This window comes from Maylandia zebra, linkage group LG16, assembly GCF_041146795.1.
Source record: "Maylandia zebra isolate NMK-2024a linkage group LG16, Mzebra_GT3a, whole genome shotgun sequence".
In the NCBI taxonomy this organism is placed as follows: domain Eukaryota; kingdom Metazoa; phylum Chordata; class Actinopteri; order Cichliformes; family Cichlidae; genus Maylandia; species Maylandia zebra.
In genome coordinates this window covers 14,279,067-14,296,292 of record NC_135182.1, presented here as the reverse complement: position 1 = coordinate 14,296,292, position 17,226 = coordinate 14,279,067, and the positions used below count along the sequence as shown (strand labels likewise).

The 17,226-nt window shown below is 41.7% G+C and overlaps 2 protein-coding genes across 19 annotated transcripts in view; both read left to right on the top strand.

Moving 5' to 3' along the window:
- Nucleotides 1-7,425, top strand: part of mycbp2 (MYC binding protein 2) — a 64,986-nt gene extending 57,561 nt beyond the window's left edge. For 14 of the 18 annotated variants that reach the window (XM_004568007.4, XM_004568003.4, XM_004568006.4 and 11 more), the window contains 17 exons: nt 80-319; nt 409-498; nt 584-664; nt 768-1,034; nt 1,656-1,939; nt 2,030-2,153; nt 2,248-2,367; nt 2,453-2,554; nt 2,648-2,776; nt 2,958-3,090; nt 3,230-3,333; nt 3,913-4,101; nt 4,186-4,293; nt 4,500-4,709; nt 4,793-4,900; nt 5,091-5,256; nt 6,443-7,425. In XM_004568007.4, the coding sequence (XP_004568064.1) occupies nt 80-319; nt 409-498; nt 584-664; nt 768-1,034; nt 1,656-1,939; nt 2,030-2,153; nt 2,248-2,367; nt 2,453-2,554; nt 2,648-2,776; nt 2,958-3,090; nt 3,230-3,333; nt 3,913-4,101; nt 4,186-4,293; nt 4,500-4,709; nt 4,793-4,900; nt 5,091-5,256; nt 6,443-6,558 (2,571 nt within the window). In that variant the 3' untranslated portion in view covers nt 6,559-7,425. The remainder of the gene's footprint in view (nt 1-79; nt 320-408; nt 499-583; nt 665-767; nt 1,035-1,655; nt 1,940-2,029; nt 2,154-2,247; nt 2,368-2,452; nt 2,555-2,647; nt 2,777-2,957; nt 3,091-3,229; nt 3,334-3,912; nt 4,102-4,185; nt 4,294-4,499; nt 4,710-4,792; nt 4,901-5,090; nt 5,257-6,442) is intronic. The other 4 variants (XM_004568014.3, XM_012923751.4, XM_012923749.3 and 1 more) reach the window with 1 other exon arrangement.
- Nucleotides 7,426-9,251: 1,826 nt separating this feature from the next.
- On the top strand, nt 9,252-17,143 carry fbxl3a (F-box and leucine-rich repeat protein 3a). Its single transcript, XM_004567999.4, has 5 exons — nt 9,252-9,519; nt 10,280-10,657; nt 10,784-10,906; nt 12,346-12,517; nt 13,646-17,143. The coding sequence occupies exons 2-5, from the start codon at nt 10,280-10,282 to the stop codon at nt 14,284-14,286; spliced, it is 1,314 nt and encodes a 437-aa protein (XP_004568056.1). The 5' UTR covers nt 9,252-9,519; the 3' UTR covers nt 14,287-17,143.
- Nucleotides 17,144-17,226: the final 83 nt, after the last annotated feature.

Genomic DNA, 17,226 nt, shown 5'->3' with positions numbered 1-17,226 from the left:
TCTCCTTTTGAAATAAGGAGTAGGAAACAAACCATCAAATAACATGGCAGTTCTCTACCTTTCTGCGATTCTGTCACAGGCTGACCTCGACTCGCGTCACATGGGCTGGGTGACGAGTGAGCTTCCTGGAGGGGATCATCATGTGATCAAGGTGGAATTGAAAGGTCCTGAAAACACCCTGAGAGTACGTCAGGTGAAGGTCCTCGGTTGGAAAGACGGCGAAGCCATCAAGATACCCGGACAAATCTCAGCCAGCATGGCCCAGCAGAAGAACTGTGAAGCTGAGACTCTCAGAGTTTTCCGCTTAATTACCTCACAGGTCTGCTCATCTGCCTTTTCCACATACCTGCAATTAGCTCTAAACTCTTGTAAGCGTTTCTCTTTCTTAAACTTTGTTTGTAAATGTAGGTGTTTGGAAAACTAATCTGTGGAGATGCAGAGCCAACTCCAGAGCAGGAGGAGAAAAACCTGCTTTCATCTCCCGAGGGAGAAGACAAGGTCAGCACTTTAGTTATTTAACTGTTTGTTTAGTGACCTCAAACCTGATGTTTTATACGTGCTCATCTTGCATTTCTGTGAACAGGCACCCTCTGACGCTGACCTCAAGGAGCACATGGTGGGAATCATTTTTAGCAGGAGCAAACTGACCAACCTGCAGAAACAGGTCAATAGCAATTTCACTTTAAACCGTTAAACAGTGAAATTCCGTTGTCATTTCGTGGAAATATTACTTCCGTCAGCTAACCTCAGTGGTGTGACATTTTCAGGTTTGTGCACACATCGTTCAAGCCATCCGCATGGAGGCAACGCGTGTGAGAGAGGAGTGGGAACACGCCATCTCCAGCAAAGAGAACGCCAACTCTCAGCCCAGCGACGATGACGCCTCCTCTGACGCCTACTGCTTTGAGCTCCTGTCCATGGTCCTGGCTCTGAGCGGCTCCAACGTCGGCCGCCAGTACCTGGCCCAGCAGCTCACGCTCATGCAGGACCTGTTTTCTCTGCTGCACACGGCTTCTCCAAGAGTACAGAGACAGGTGGGAGAGGATGTAAACAAAACAAGAAAAACCTTTCAGTTTAATGATCAGAGGAAACTTGTGCGGCTTTCTTGTAAACATATTTACATCAGCATCGATTGTGTATTGATTACACTTCCTCAGTATTTTGAAAGCTGCTTAGTGTAGTTAGTTTTAAGTTTGGCAGCTTGGACAGTTCCTGTTGTTTTGCTGCCACCTTCTGGCACTCAGTGGAATTACATGATTTGGCAGTGTGATTGTTCATCACTGTTGAACCATTTACAGACAATATTGGGACCCATCTAGTTATTCCTTATGAGTGCTTTTAGGGTTTACAAAAAGAAAAAACTTTAAACAAACTACTGTGGTTTAATTTTTGTGTTAAATGTTGACGATAAAAAAGATTTTCAGTTGACTTAATCGCTCACTGTTGGCAACGGTGTGGTGAAGAAATCAGAAGAAGATCCAACTAGAACAAAGACGTCTATAAATTCTGTCTTTAAATGACTGTAAATTTTGGTGTAGAGTCACTTTTTCCATAAAAGGTTTTAAGATATTTGTGTTTTACAGATATTTATGTAAATACCTTGTGAGCCTGTTGAAAGTATAATCTTGCTTACCATCTGATTGGCTACTTCTCAGGTGACTTCACTGCTTAGACGTGTCCTGCCGGAGGTGACGCCTGTGCGTCTTGCTAGCATCATTGGGGTGAAGGCTCTGCCACCGGCAGACATCAGTGACATCATTCACTCCACAGAGAAAGGTGACTGGAACAAGCTCGGCATCTTGGACATGTTCCTGGGCTGTATCGCAAAAGCCCTCACTGTGCAGCTGAAAGCCAAAGGCACCACAATCTCTGGTGCAGCCGGAATGACAGCAGGAAAAGGGGTCACCACAGTCACGCTTCCAATGATCTTTAACTCCAGGTAAGGCTCTGTCTTTTTTTAAAATTTGGGATGCTTGAGATTTCCTGAGGTGTAGTTCCTGAAAAATGACAGCTGTGTTATATTCTTAAGCATGTCGCCCCCTCCTGTTATGCTCAGCTATATCCGCAGAGGGGAGAGCCACTGGTGGATGAAAGGCTCCACTCCTCCACAGATTGCGGAGATCATCATAAAGCTGGTTAAAGACATGGCAGCTGTAAGTTTTTGCTGACTTTTTAATCCATCTCTTGTTTCACGCTGTGTTAAATTTCTTATGTGGTAAAATGACCTCTACATTACCTCTTTATTAGGGGCACCTTTCAGACGCTTGGTCCAGAGTTACCAAAAATGCAATAGCCGAGACCATCATAGCACTGACCAAAATGGAGGAGGAGCATAGGTCTCCTGTACGCTGTATTGCAACCACAAGGGTATGAAAAATTTGTCATACGCAATTACATAACCTTAAAAATATTGTGTATTTATTATATATCACGTTCCTTTGCTGTTACCTAGCTCTGGCTGGCCTTGGCATCACTGTGTGTGCTGGACCAAGATCATGTAGACAGACTGTCCTCTGGTCGCTGGATGGGCAAAGATGGCCAGCAGAAGCAGATGGTGAGAAAAAGCTTAAAGCTACACTGTATGGCAAATTATTAAAGACAGATCATCAAAAGAGTAATTATTCATTTACTCGTCTTGTGTCTGCAGCCCATGTGTGACAACCATGATGATGGTGAGACAGCAGCCATCATCCTGTGTAACATATGTGGGAACCTTTGCACTGACTGTGACCGCTTCCTCCACCTGCACAGACGCACACGCTCTCACCAGAGACAGGTGAGGTTTAATTTATTACTAGAGACAAATAAAAACAAATTAAACGATATTAAGTAGCCACTCAGGTGGGGAGCTTTAAGTATAATTATTAAGTATAATTTATTACTCAATATTTCACAAGCAGTTGAGGCACTGGACATAATTTTTCCTGCAGTGTACAATCATTTTTAATGTGTTTTAGGTGTTTAAAGAGGAAGAGGAGGCCATAAAGGTGGATCTTCATGAAGGCTGTGGGAGGACCAAGCTGTTCTGGCTCATGGCTCTGGCTGACTCAAAGACTATGAAGGCCATGGTGGAGTTCAGAGAGCACACAGGTAACACTAAAATGGGCTTTGTTGGGTAACATTGCATACATATGGCCATATCAGTAAGCTGATAAAATGACTTCTACTGAAGCTGCATTTTCAGGGCTTTCATCTATTCCTATTTTGACCAAGCCTAATAATTTTGTAGGTAAACCAACGTCCAGCAGCTCAGATGCCTGCAGGTTCTGTGGCACGAGAAATGGGACTGAGCTGTCTGCAGTGGGTAGCGTCTGCTCAGATCCAGACTGCCAGGTACCACGCTTGATCTATGGCATGAAATCTCAGTGTCTGTGCTTGTAGTCTATGCAGATGTACTGAGGGGTTTATTAAAACTGTGAGCACCTGGTTTAGTTTCAATAAAAAATTGTTATAGAATATTTTCAATGTCATAAACCTGAGCTGCACCTAAAGGGTTCTCAGTTGTGTCTAAAAGCCTTATCTGGAGTGAGTTGAACAAATACTGGGTGAGGAGTCTGAGAGAGCTGATGCACACTTTGGAGGTGATGTTGAACTCTGCGGGAAAAGTTGAGAACAGGCAAACAGCAAAGTTTCATCAAATTTAACTTTGTAGTTTTTGCAGAAACTTGCTGACAACCAAACAAAACATTTAAGCTTCAGAGCTGATTTCCTTTTTAAAATTTTAAGATGAGAAATGAGCCTTGAAAAATCCCTTCACCCTAGTTTTAGTGTAATTTTGTGTGTTTTCTATTTATGTTACAAATAAATAGAAAAATCGTGGAAATAAATCAGCTAAGCTTAGCCCAGGCTGAATTTTAGATATTTTGTGCTGTACTTCCTAACACTAACCAACTCTTTCCTGTGGCCACTCAGGAGTACGCTAAACTGGCGTGCAGTAAGACTCATCCCTGCGGACACCCTTGTGGAGGAGTCAAAAACGAGGACAGCTGCCTGCCATGTCTGCACGGCTGTGACAAGAACACGGGCTGCCTGAAACAGGATGCGGATGACATGTGTATGATCTGCTTCACTGAAGCCCTGTCTGCTGCTCCTGCTATACAGGTAGCTCTTTGTTCGTTAAAAGCATCACATCGGGATTTAAATTTGTCCTCCTGTTTAATGTTTAACTTTTTGATCCGTTTCCAGCTGGACTGCACTCACGTGTTCCACCTTCAGTGCACTCGGCGCGTTCTTGAAAATCGCTGGCTGGGGCCTCGGATCACATTCGGGTTCATGTTATGTCCCATTTGCAAGGTAAAATGCTACTTGACCCTCTCTGACTTACGGGAAGACAAAGGGACTGGACTATTTTCACCACACCTAAATTTTGATTGACTCAAGTTTAAGTGCTTTGTTGAAAAAGCGTTTGCCTCCCATACTGCGACTGCTTTTGTTCATTATCGTTTTAGCATGTGAAGTAAACCCAACACTTGCTGGCCTGTTTGTCTCGTTGTTTGCAGAACAAAATCAATCACTCTGTGATCAAGGACCTGCTCGATCCCATTAAGGAGCTTTATGAGGATGTGAGGAGGAAGGCTCTGATGAGGCTCGAGTACGAGGGTCTGCACAAGAGTGAGGCAATAACCACACCAGGGGCACGCTTTCACAATGACCCTGCAGGCTTTGCCATGAACAGATATGCATACTATGTTTGCTACAAGTGCAAGAAGGTACCACCTGGATGAAAGACCCAGTATATTTTAGTGGAACTGTGTTATAAGGATGGAGAATAAATGACGCTTTTCTTTTCCAGGCATATTTTGGGGGAGAGGCTCGCTGCGATGCAGAGGCAGGACAGGGAGACGACTACGACCCCAGTGAACTGATCTGTGGAGCATGCTCAGATGTGTCCAGGGCTCAGGTGGGAATTGTGTCTGCGAGGAGCACTTTAAATGAATAATATGACATCTGTAGAACTAACAGACCTATATGTTGTTAAGTGAATAACAATAAAGAAAGAAAGCCAAACCTTTCCTTAAAAATGGTGCTCATCTGTCCTTGAAGAGCAAAATATAAGCCCAGCCCTAATATCTTTTGTGTCCTTTCATCAGATGTGCTCCAAGCATGGAACAGACTTCCTTGAGTATAAATGCCGGTACTGCTGCTCTGTGGCTGTTTTCTTCTGCTTTGGCACCACACACTTCTGTAATGCCTGCCATGATGACTTCCAGAGGATGACCAGCGTCCCCAAAGAGGAACTGCCCCATTGTCCTGCAGGTGCTTAACAATTCCTATGTATTTTGTCATCATGTTATCGGCAATTGGCCACAAATTTGACATTTTGACCGTTGCAGACTTAGCTTTTGGAGCCATTTATGCATTAGACTGTGAAGTTTGTGAAGGCACTTGCAAGTTTGCTTATTAAGGTGAAGCATCCACTTGTTTCAGCATCTGCTTGTCACTCAGAGTATACGTGCCGCCTCCTAAGGCAGGGGTGTCAAACTCAAATACACAGTGGGCCAAAATTCAAAACTGGAACAAGGTCGCGGGCTAACATTAATATTTATTGTAAAAAAAATCTTCCTCCAGATATAAGAATGAATCTTTTCTTATGGACTCAAACAAGTTTTGCTGAAAAACTGAATATGGAACAAGCAAAGCTTAATACTAAACAATATATATATTAGCTGTATAATACCAGTAGGCCAGCTCTAATAATAATTTGGTATGGCTTCGCGGGCCAAATGTAATTAGGCTGCCTGAGTTTGATACCTATGTGCTAAGGGATAACTTTAGTACAATTTTAATGAGTGGGTTATGAAAACAAAACAAAAACAGTTCCTGTTCAGATGGCATGAAAGAGGAACTTGGCAACAAAAACAAAAACTGTTTATTGTGGCACACTTCTCTTAACATGCAGGTCTGTGTGTTTCCACTTGTATTTGGAGTCAACTTCACGTGTTCATTTGAGAAACTGCAGTAGCCACGGCTTGGCTTAATCTTTAACCCTGGAAGTTGCTACTTAATAACAAATGACTGAAACTTGGTCACCTTGGTTACTGTGTACAGAGCCACTGTCTTTGGGGAGTTTAGATCAGTGAGAGTGTCCGTCTCTTACTCTGAATAATGATTGGCTGTAACCTGATCACACTGCTCGAAAGACGCAGCTGACCTTTTGCTGCTCCTGTGTTTGCATCTCCCATTCCAGTTGTTGCTGTTGTTGTTGTCGTCTACAGTATCTGCAGTTTTTACAGATACTAAAGAACAAAGGAAGGTTTTGTGACAGGCCTATTTGAGAAACATGATGTTCTTACATCTGTATAACTCTAGGATGACAAAATATTTTTGACATCCTGTCCTACGCTCCCTGCACCTGCCCAGAGTACAGTAGCTTGATCTCTTTTTGTATTTGCCCACCAGAAGGTTTAATGCTAATGTGTAAACGTTGTCCTCTCTGTCACAGGGCCTAAAGGCAAGCAGCTGGAAGGCACTGAATGCCCTTTGCATGTAGTCCACCCACCAACGGGGGAAGAGTTTGCTCTTGGCTGCGGGGTGTGCAGGAACGCCCACACCTTCTAAACAACAAGACTTTTTCTGAAAACCAGTTTGTCTACTGTGATTTCTGGCTGCTGCTGCTGAAGCTCAGCCGCCAAGTTTGGCTCTTGCATTGCCAAGACTCCTGGACACTGGACCAGGTTTCTGCTCTACGCCGAGAGTCCTCAGGTCTGCTCTTTCACCACCGTCAGTATCCTTGGATCCGCTGCGACCGCGAGCAGTAACTCGTTTGGGTTCAGAGTGACCTGAATGGGTGAGGGGAGGGAAGGAGGGGGACAAAAGAACAATTGAATTAAAAAGAAAAAAAAAAGAAGAAAAAAATAAATTTCTTGTGACGTGTTTGCATGCGGCCGTTGTATTCCCTCGGCTTCTATAGACGTTGCACACCTCCTGATCACTCAAGTGTAACAATACAAGTTTAAACATTGAATATGAATTAATTTGCATATAGACAACTGTGGATCAGCGTGGGTCTGAAAAAAAGTTGAAAAAAAGAAAATATGGAGCAGGCCGTGTTTCCAGCTTCCTAACTATAAATTTAAAATATTGTTGTATGTAAACTTTTTCGTAAACTTGTACAGTATTCTCCGCTGTCAAGTGCATCATGGGTTGACAGAAGAAGAAACAAAGGAGTTGAGTTGATGGATAAGACTGTTAAGAACATTATGTTTGGGAGGAAAATAGTGTACGATTTATCTAATCTTGTATATAATGATACTATTCAAAAATAGCTGTATTCCGAAGTTGCTACTCTTCACTTCAGTTTTGTTTGATATTCTGGGTTATGTTTTGAGCCAGAACTTTTAATGAAGTGCAATACTGGGTGTGCCTCCTATTTTGCAGCTGTTTAACCTATGGAATGTATGTCAATAAAGCCACTGTACATTTTTATACAGTAGACAGTCGTAATTTTCCCCCCTCTTCTAAATGTCACATCTCTTCTGTTGTCTGGAAATGAGAAGATGGATCCTGGCGGCTGCAGTGAACGATGGTGGATGTAAATCCTGGTTGTAATTTAAAAAAAAAAAAAAAAAAAAAAGAAAGGATAAATTTATATTAAGACATGAAAAACCCCTCTCACAGTATGACTGACTACAGCTGGATGATTTGAGGGTGCCAGTCTTCACACCAAATAAAATATTGCACCTGTAATGCTTTTCCCTATTAGGAGGCAGGGGTAATGAGAGGGGAGGTCAGGGGGGTGGAGTATGGAAACAAAGCAGCTGCTGTTTAAATTTAAAAAAAAAAAAAAAAAAAAAAAAAAAAAGCTTCATACTTGTGAATCTGCTCTGTAATATCTGTGGTGGATGGAGTCAAATGGTAATAAACCAGGTTCTTTGTTTTCGCAAAGTAAACACCGTGTCATCCATTAATGAGTGGTCACATTTCTGTATTCACGACTCAGAGGAAAAGCTAAAACATCGGTGCAAATGAAGAGAGGGGAAACTGTAAAAGAATGAGTTATCCTATCATAGAGTCAAAATGTTAGGTTTGTCATACTGACTATAATAGTGTGACGGTTGAAAGATTTAGTCTTTGAGCAGCATTAAATAACACACCTTTAATGCATTTCAAAAGGTTTAGCTGTGTGTTTCCAGATTTGCACCATAAGTGCTGAATTCACATGAACTAATGAAGCACACTAACTTTTTCTTATTTTATCCTGTTGAAGTTTCTTGGGCACATGTGCAGTAAAAAGGTGCATGTAAGTCTGTGCACTGCTGGAAGATGAGTAAGAGACTGGCACCATGCATAGGTTGCAGGTCTGTTGCAGAGCCCCTCTCAGTATGGCGTCCCTGGTGTTTATTGCTGACAGGAGTAGCAGGATGAATTCTACTGTGTGCAGGGCTGTACTCTGACCAGACTGGAACTTTTCTTTGGTCTTCCTCTTTTCCTCCTGTCTGGCAGCTCCATTTTCAACCTCCTTTGTCCAATATATCCACTCTCCAAGAAGGAATTGTGGATATATTGCTTCACTACACGTCTCCAGCTGAGCTGTCCCTCTGACATACTCATTTCTAATGAAGTGAAAATCTAAGCATCTCTTTCACCTCAACCTCCTTTTTGTTAATACCAGCAAGTCCAAACCATCTTGTAAACATTCCCTTTGCAGTTATCCGCCCTCTCTCTTCTTCACCTCTTTTGTGCACTGGCCATTGCTTTGGATGGTTGTACACAGTCATTTAAAATCCTCTTCTTGCTAGCTCCACTGTTTCTCCTCTCCCTCTTATTAACACACATGCAATCTGTAGTCTTCTACTAGCTTTCACCCCCTCTTCCCTCCAGAGCATACCTCCACCTCAGGGCTATCTTCCACCTGTTCCCTAAACATCAGTCTCTGGTTAACCTATCACCATTGCCAACAAGAAGGGGGTCAGAGCAGACCCCTGATTTAATCCCACCTCACCACTTTGTCACTATCATCGTGCATTTTAGATGGATTTTGTTATTTTAGTTGTAGTTTGTCTCCCTCTCTGTCTCTGGAACAGTATTACTGTATTCAAAAACATAATCTTCTCAAACAAGCAGTATTATATTTTGTTGCTCTCTAGAAATAATCATTGCGTTATGAAGGCTCCCAACAGGAAAAAAAAAACACGCTGTATGCGATTTTATTTTATTAGGATTCGGGTGAGTTATCACTCAAACGGAGACGATCTTTACCAACAGCCATTTTGCATTATGTATCCCATAATGCACCGCTGCTGTCACGACAACATTTCGCCATTTCGGGTTTGGCGGACAAGGCGGGCGCTCTGTAACTCCCGCGAAGGAATTAGGTCAGCCGAGCGGAGGTGTTTCTTCACTGAAAACATTTCTCGCTCGTTCTCGTTTTCCCGACGGCTCTCTTATCGTGCTCCGATGCGTGTTACCTGGCTGCTGCTGCTGATGAACTTTACCAGCGTCGGCCCGGGCTGAAGAGTCGAGTCAGTTGTCGGATTTTCTAGCTAACAGCTAGCAAGCTAGCTGTGTGTAAACAACAAGGTAAGAGTCACTAGTAAATAAATAATGAATGTTTATAGACTTGGTATGAATGACCAGTGAGTACAGTGGGGTTTGGTATATTTGCAGCGAATCAAGTGAATTTGCAGCACCAGTTAACTAAGTCGCTCTGTTAGCTTGTAACACACTTTTACGTTAATAAATAAGCAATCGTTAACTTGGTTAGCGGTTGCATTTACTCCCCTGTTAGCTTGCTAACTTTACGAGCCACTTTATTGCATTTGTGTGCGTTCATTGGAACTATAGCACTGACAAGCTCAATAACGTTTGTTTATTTTTTCCTAAGTAAGGTTGTGTGGCTGTAACGTCACCTCAGTCACGTTTCCTCTGAAATACGCAGTGTCACATGCGGTGCAACTTTGGTGTGAGCGTTAACGAGCGGTATAAATCCAACAGTTAAAGGCTTTAATTGTACTTTGGAAAAATGATGATTATTCAGAGAAACACAAACATGAGGGGATGAAAACAGACAGATTTTTTTTAAAAAGCTGGAATGTCTGCAGACCCACCATCTGCACAATATGGTAGCTGCTAGGAATGTTTTAATTATTTTGCGGAGTGCGTCAGAGTGATAAACATGCACATTTAATCTGCACCTGTTAGTGCAGGGACAGCAGGGCTGCAGCTAGAGCTTATTGATTCGTGACGTCCTTGATTAGACACCTTTCAGAAGATTGGCACACGTTTCTAAAGTAATGGGCATGTGTAGATTTATTAATCAGTGCATTTTATTTTGTAAAAGATGAAACGGATGAAAGGAGGAGAGGAGGGAAGCGATGACTCCTCCTGTGAGAGTCCAGCGGAGGTTTGCAAGAAGGTGCGAAATCAGTTGAGCGAGGATTCGGAGCCACATGTTGCTGAGTCGCTGGACTGTAACTGGGCACGGCTGCCTCAAGAGCTCCTGCTGCATATCTTCCAGTACCTGCCACTGCTGGACCGGGCTTATGCCTCCCAGGTGTGCCGTGGGTGGAACCAAGCCTTCCACATGCCTGAGCTGTGGAGATGCTTTGAGTTTGAGCTCAACCAGCCAGCCAGCTCTTATCTAAAAGCCACACATCCAGATCTTATTAAGCAGATCATAAAGAGGCACTCCAATCACCTGCAGTATGTCAGCTTCAAGGTAAAAATGTCTGTGTAACTGCGTGTGCCCTCATTCTGGGTTCAAACGTTCATAAGCAGCTTCTGTTTAAAAATGTTTCTTGGATGTTTTTCGAGTGATATGCAATCTTTTCCTTGTTCTTATCAGGTTGACAGTAGTATGGAGTCTGCAGAGGCAGCTTGTGACATTCTTTCACAGTTGGTGAACTGCTCACTGAAGACCTTGGGCCTCATCTCTACAGCCAGGCCCAGTTTCATGGAGGTTCCAAAGGTATAATTAACACAATCACGAGGAGTCTGGGTCTTTACAGTGTCCTGCTCTTTAGATTTGTAAGCAAAATCAAAGGAATTCTTGTTTTAGTGTACATCCCCTCTTTTATTATCAGTCCCACATTTTCAAAAGGACACAGGACTTTCTTTATTTACATATCATGAGCTCTATTCCTTGAACCAGGTTTCATGGAATCTAGATGTCATTGAGCAAACTAGGCTAAGGGCTGGACATTTCTTTTTTTGGTGTGTTTGTTTTATCAAGGATTGGAACCTGCTGCACGTTCTGCTATGTGTAGAAACTGACACACCCACTGTCGTCACAGTTCGCATTTTAAAACCTTTGAGCTCCTGAGCCAGTTTTTAACAATCTTAGTTGAATTCTTTTGAATATTTCAAAATCAAGTTTAAGAACTTTTAGGTTAATTAAAGTAGAAAAAAATCACTTGTTTATGAACTCTTGAGATCTTTGTGACATTCAAAAGCTGTTTAAGAACCTGTGATGACGTCATAGAACTTGAAACGTGCAAACGGCCTCACTCGTTCACCAGGGTGTGCTCCTTTTAGCTTCTGTTTTAAAGACAGCATAAGCCTCTCACAGCCTGTGCTGCTTTTTGTGTGACTGTGGATAAATATTAGAGGACGTGTTGTTCTTGGATTTTCTCACAATGCGGTGCTAGTTGCCAAGTTGCGAAAACACCTTTTGGCATAATAAAATCTTCTCAAAATTGCCATTATTACTCACATTCTGTCAGAGGGGACATTTGTTTGAAGCATTTGAACCAAAAGAAAGCTGAATGCAAAAAAACAAAGACTTGTTTTTTCCACATTTTGGAAAATAATAACATATTACATCATTTTCATCATAAATACTTTTTTGCTATTATAATATGTACCATAAAGTCAAATAGACACCCTTCCAATGCTTTGCACAAAAAGGTTTCCCCATTTCCTTGTCCTCAGTTTGTAATACAGATGTATGCAGTCTAGCTGTCTGCAGCACCAAAGCTTAAGATTAATTCAGAGGTCCACCCATGCAGTAGACACAAATGAACACACCCTCGCATTTCTTTATTTCAAATTTGTTTACCTTGTCTACAGATTAAATCTACAAATTAAATTTGTATGTAATCTTAACCCACTAATTGTGATTACATTAGGGTTTCTTACTGTACTCAGATTGCAGATTGTGTTTGTATTGTTATATGTAGCAGATTCCTAAGTTTAAGGTTGTCTCAGTAATTACAAATAGTGGTGTGTGAGCCATGACAGAGGTCTGCCTGACGTACCAGGCCCACCAAAAAACTGTATGTTAGTGGGACAGATTATGTTTGGGTAAAATATCATTCCAGACACAGTTGATTAAATCTGGCATTTCGAAGGCGTCAGTCAGGTTTAAAGATCGTTACAATTCAATGTGTCATGTTTGTCCTTCCACAGTCTCACTTCATCTCCGCCCTGACCGTGGTGTTCGTCAACTCCAAATCGTTGTCTTCGCTGAAGATTGACGACACGCCAGTTGATGATCCATCTCTGAAGGTGCTGGTGGCCAACAACAGCGACACCCTGAAACTGCTGAAAATGAGCAGCTGCCCTCACGTCTCTCCTGCAGGTACAGTCTAAGTGCATGTGTTTTTATTTATTTTCTACTTCCAGCATGAATGGAAAATGAGTATAGCGCTGTGCAAAAGTCTTGAGCCACCACTCATTGCTTTTTTTTTTTTTTTTTGCTTAAAAAAAAGAGACAGAATTTGGGTGTCAATGGGGGGGCATTATCAGTAGTTCGTCAGACCTTCTGAAGGTCTTTTCAAAGTTTTTCTTCAGACATTGGCTGCTTTACAGTCCTTGTACCTGAACATTTTCCAAGTAATGTTTTTGTTTATAACATTGACCTATGAATCATCTCAAGCATAAAAAGGCGCCTAACTCAAAGGATGACTATATCTTGTGTACATAACATGCCTGGATAGAAAAACCATCAATCATTGATTGGCCTTCTCGGCTGTTGAAACACATCTTTACATAGTGTTCTGTTGAGATGATCCCACAGCATTAAAGGCAGCCGACATCCAAACATAACAATTAGCATGTCCTTCGAGAATCCTGGATAACTATTGCTGAAGGCTACTTCAGTAAAGTTTGCATAACAGAGTTCAGGCTGTGTTGAAGAATAAAAGCGATCATACCAAAGTTGATCACCTTTATTGTTGCACAGACTCTGTATTTGCCTTATGCGTGGCGTTTCCACTTATGCGTCAATGTTTGAATAAACTGCTGCACATATTTTACATTTTTGAGGAACGTATAAAAAAACGAGAGGTGGCTCAAGACTTGTATACTTTATGCTGTATTGATTGAAAAATCACACAGAACTTTATTCAGAGAGATAAATTGTTTAGGTTTTGACATAACTGATGAGTTGATAGCTGAACTTTATTTCTTTATTTAAAAAAACCTGAGAAGAGTCAAAACTATATGTCTGTAAAACTGGTAGTGGGAAACTAACTTTTAACCTCAACGACTCAGTAGATTTAGACCATCCTTCAATTTGTAGGTCTGATGAGGGACCATCTGAGATTATATGAGAGAAATCCCCTTTTCCTGAAATTCTGAGCTAATATGATTGCTGATTAAACTGCAACTCGTCAGGGGGATGCAGTCAACCTGTTCTTTGATTGAAAGTGAAAACACGATTTGAGAATTGGTCGCATTAATTGAAACTATCTGCCTGTGCTTTTAGGAATCCTGTGTGTGGCAGACCAGTGTCACGGGCTCCGAGAGCTAGCGCTAAACTACCACCTCCTGAGTGATGAACTCCTGCTGGCGCTCTCCTCTGAGAAGCACGTCCACCTGGAACACTTGCGAATTGATGTGGTGAGCGAAAACCCCGGGCAGCACTTCCACACCATCAAGAAGAGCAGCTGGGACGCTATGATGCGGCACTCGCCCAAATTTAACCTGGTCATGTACTTCTTCCTCTATGAGGACGAGTTCGGGCCCTTCTTTAATGAGGAAATCCCGGTCACACACCTTTACTTCGGGCGCTCAGTGAGCAAAGAGGTCCTGGGCCGAGTGGGCCTCCACTGCCCTCGTTTGGTGGAGCTGGTCGTGTGCGCCAATGGCCTGCGTCCTCTGGATGAGGAGCTGATCCGTATCGCCAAACACTGCACCCAGCTGTCAGCCATCGGCCTGGGTGAGTGCGAAGTGTCCTGCAGCGCGTTTGTGGAGTTCGTTAAAATGTGCGGCCGCCGACTGTCCCAGCTGTCCATCATGGAGGAGGTACTGATTCCAGATCACAAATACTCCCTGGATGAGATTCACTGGGAGGTGTCGAAGCACCTGGGCCGGGTCTGGTTCCCTGACATGATGCCGACCTGGTAGAGAGTGAAGCCTGTGCTCAGAGTTCAGTATGTCGGGTTTGTGGTGCGGAACAATCATTGCCTCCATGTTGCATTGAAAAGCCTCAGCTGGGAAGCTCGATGACAGCATGGAGAGCATGAACTTGCTGAACTCTCGTTAGCAGTGCAGGGATGTAATGTGGCACTCGACAACAACACAATGTTATCACATTATCATGGAAATGCCACAGAATTCCTGCTCGGCTTAATCCGTAGATGGAATTCAGCAAGCTGGCTTCGACCCACAGAAGAGGAAATTTAACTAAAAAGCAATGTTTTTATAACTGCAAATGGAGTTATATGTACATTATAGGCTGGGTGTGATAATCTGTGTTGTGAGAGGGGTGTGTGAGTATGTGCATTTATGTGTGAACGTGCGGGTGGGTGTTTTCATGTTTTCCAACATTGAGCAGTAAATTGGGACAATAGCATGTTGTTACGCTACCACTTGGCCTACATAAATCCGGTGTGAGATAGCAGCTCTGCACTCTGCAATACAATATGGCATTGACCGCATGGTTGTCTGTACATAGGATGTGACAGAAGGTGTATTTGTCATGTGTGGCTGAATTTTGCAGAAGAGTAGCTGGGTCCTACACCTCATTTTAACCTAATTTAAAGAACAGTGGTTGTGTTGTTTGTCCTCCTCGCCTGGGGAGCTCCAGTCGTGTCTCACAAACCACGATTGTTGAACAAATGGAAGATGGCGGAGAGAAAAAGAAATGTGTGTGTATATAGGTGTCTAAATTGTGACGTGAAGGTGTATAGTGTTGATTGATGTCATTGATTTTTATTTTTTCTCAAAGTTATATTTTGAGGAGGTTTTTTTTTTTTTTTTTCTCCCCCTGCATCAAACACAAATTGGCCTGACAAATGATTTTATCTATTTTGGAAAAAGGTTTATGTACAGTTTTAGATTTCTTAAGCACCTTAGATGAATACCAAATGAGATGGAATACACCTGGTCCTTGAGACCAAATATGGTGATTATTTATACTGTACTGGGGCTTTGAGTCAAATCCCCAAGTGCTGCATATTAAAGTTGTAAAGCTCTAATTAAAACAATCAAATAATTCTATGTAAATAGTGCACAGAAATGTCTGAATTTGGAGGGTAGAGATCAGCGGTCTCAGTTCTTCACGCTCAGATTAATTTGTAATGATTCAGTAGACTAGTCTGTATAGCTGTTGGCTTACAGTGCATGCTGGAAATGCAAATCCAACCCATTTGTTTCTCAGATGCATTAAAATGAAAATATTTTTTATGTAGGTTTCATTTGTATCTTCTGCTATTTGCCTGTTCAAGCTCTAAACCCTGGTTCTCTGTTGTGGATATCTGCCCTTCCAATTAGTCCACATTTGTTTCTTCATCATGCTATCTTGTATACATGAGAGGAAGCAGTATTCACCCATTATAAACACTGTCTGCAGATTTTTCTTGTGTTCCAAACATCCATTCATTTCAGTCAAGAGGTTTGGCAAGTCAGATGAGTGAAACAGTTTTGTTTTTTTCCTTTAAGAAGGAAGTCAAATGCATCTGTATATAAAAACGCTGTGTGTTTGATTAATATGAGTAGAAATGTATTTCTTTATTTCACCCTCTGTCAGGGTTTGAAGTTTCCTTAACTGGTGGCTTGTCTTTTATAAAACCAGAGTGCAAGTTATCCTTTACTAGAAGGATCTTTTTCATACTATAGCCACTAGAGAAGTTAAAAACTGTGTAATTGATTAATAGGGATTATGCTTTTTTTAATGAATTTCAGTTTTTCAGTTAAACAAAAGCAACCAGCAGTGGTATTTTTCTTTGTTTAGCTGGGTTTAGCTTCCACCTATTGTCGCCGTGGTTTTGTTGGATACAGGTGGTCCTAATGTTTTGAGTCCACTACCACAAACTCGATCCTTGGAGGGATTTTATTACTTCCTTTAATGTAGTGGAAAAAGACCCTGTTTTGTGTGTGCGTTTTTAACAAAACACACACAAAAACAGTTGCCTTGAAGTGTTTTATATTTCAAGGTAAAACTATAGTAATAGAGAGAAAACCCCAACAATTACATGACGCCCTATGAGCGAGCACTTGGTAACAGTGAGAATGAAAAACTCCCTTTTAACAGGAAGAAATCTCGTGCAGAACCAGGCTCAGGGAGGGGCGGCCATCTGCCACACAACTGCTTGGGGTAATGGGAGGAAGATGGAGAAAGAGTATGCATTTATGGCGTATACATATTAAATATTTAAAGGTTTTTGGTAGTGGACAAACCTTATGCAGCACTGCATGTCAATAAAAATGTAGTTTATTTCTGCCAGATTTCATTCCTTTTTACTCAAGTTTTATTTCATATACAATAACTGAGAGACTTGTTGCAAGAGGTGCTTCTTAGTATTATTGAATGAATATAGCCTCTTCACAGTATTTGTTTCTCATCACTGAAGAAGTGGATATCTTTGCTCATGTACATTAGCATCTGAAGGGTACAGTAACACATCTCCTGGTTATTTTATTTGAAAATGTGTGCAGTGCATTAAACAGTGGCCCTAACGTGAAGCCTGTTTTCACTGAGAGCTTGTCTGTATTTGCTTTTATTGGACTATTCGGCTGGGAAAAAAATGCTTCACATGGTAAATGCTGAACGAGAGAGCATTATTTAAATTTTGTCACGAATATGATTGTCATAATTATTATTTGAACTTTATTTGGGAGTTAACAGGTGTTAAACACTCTCCTCTAGTTTTGCTTCTGTATGACAAAAGCTTTGTCTGCTTTGCTTTACTGGTCACCTGTCTTGAAATTAAAATTGTTTTGGACATGTGATCTCACACTGTAATAAAAATTTGTGAATGTACTCTGTGCAACTTTCATGTAATTATTTTTCTTTATTAACACACGTAGTTAAACTCCATAAAAGGACTCTGTTATAAAAATGGG

Bases quoted from the DNA above. Each gene is read 5' to 3' on its own strand.
- fbxl3a (XM_004567999.4), top strand. From the start codon at position 10,280: ATGAAACGGATGAAAGGAGGAGAGGAGGGAAGCGATGACTCCTCCTGT. The intron at 10,907-12,345 runs GTATAATTAACA...GTCCTTCCACAG, and splicing joins GTTTCATGGAGGTTCCAAAG to TCTCACTTCATCTCCGCCCT. The intron at 12,518-13,645 runs GTACAGTCTAAG...CTGTGCTTTTAG, and splicing joins CCCTCACGTCTCTCCTGCAG to GAATCCTGTGTGTGGCAGAC.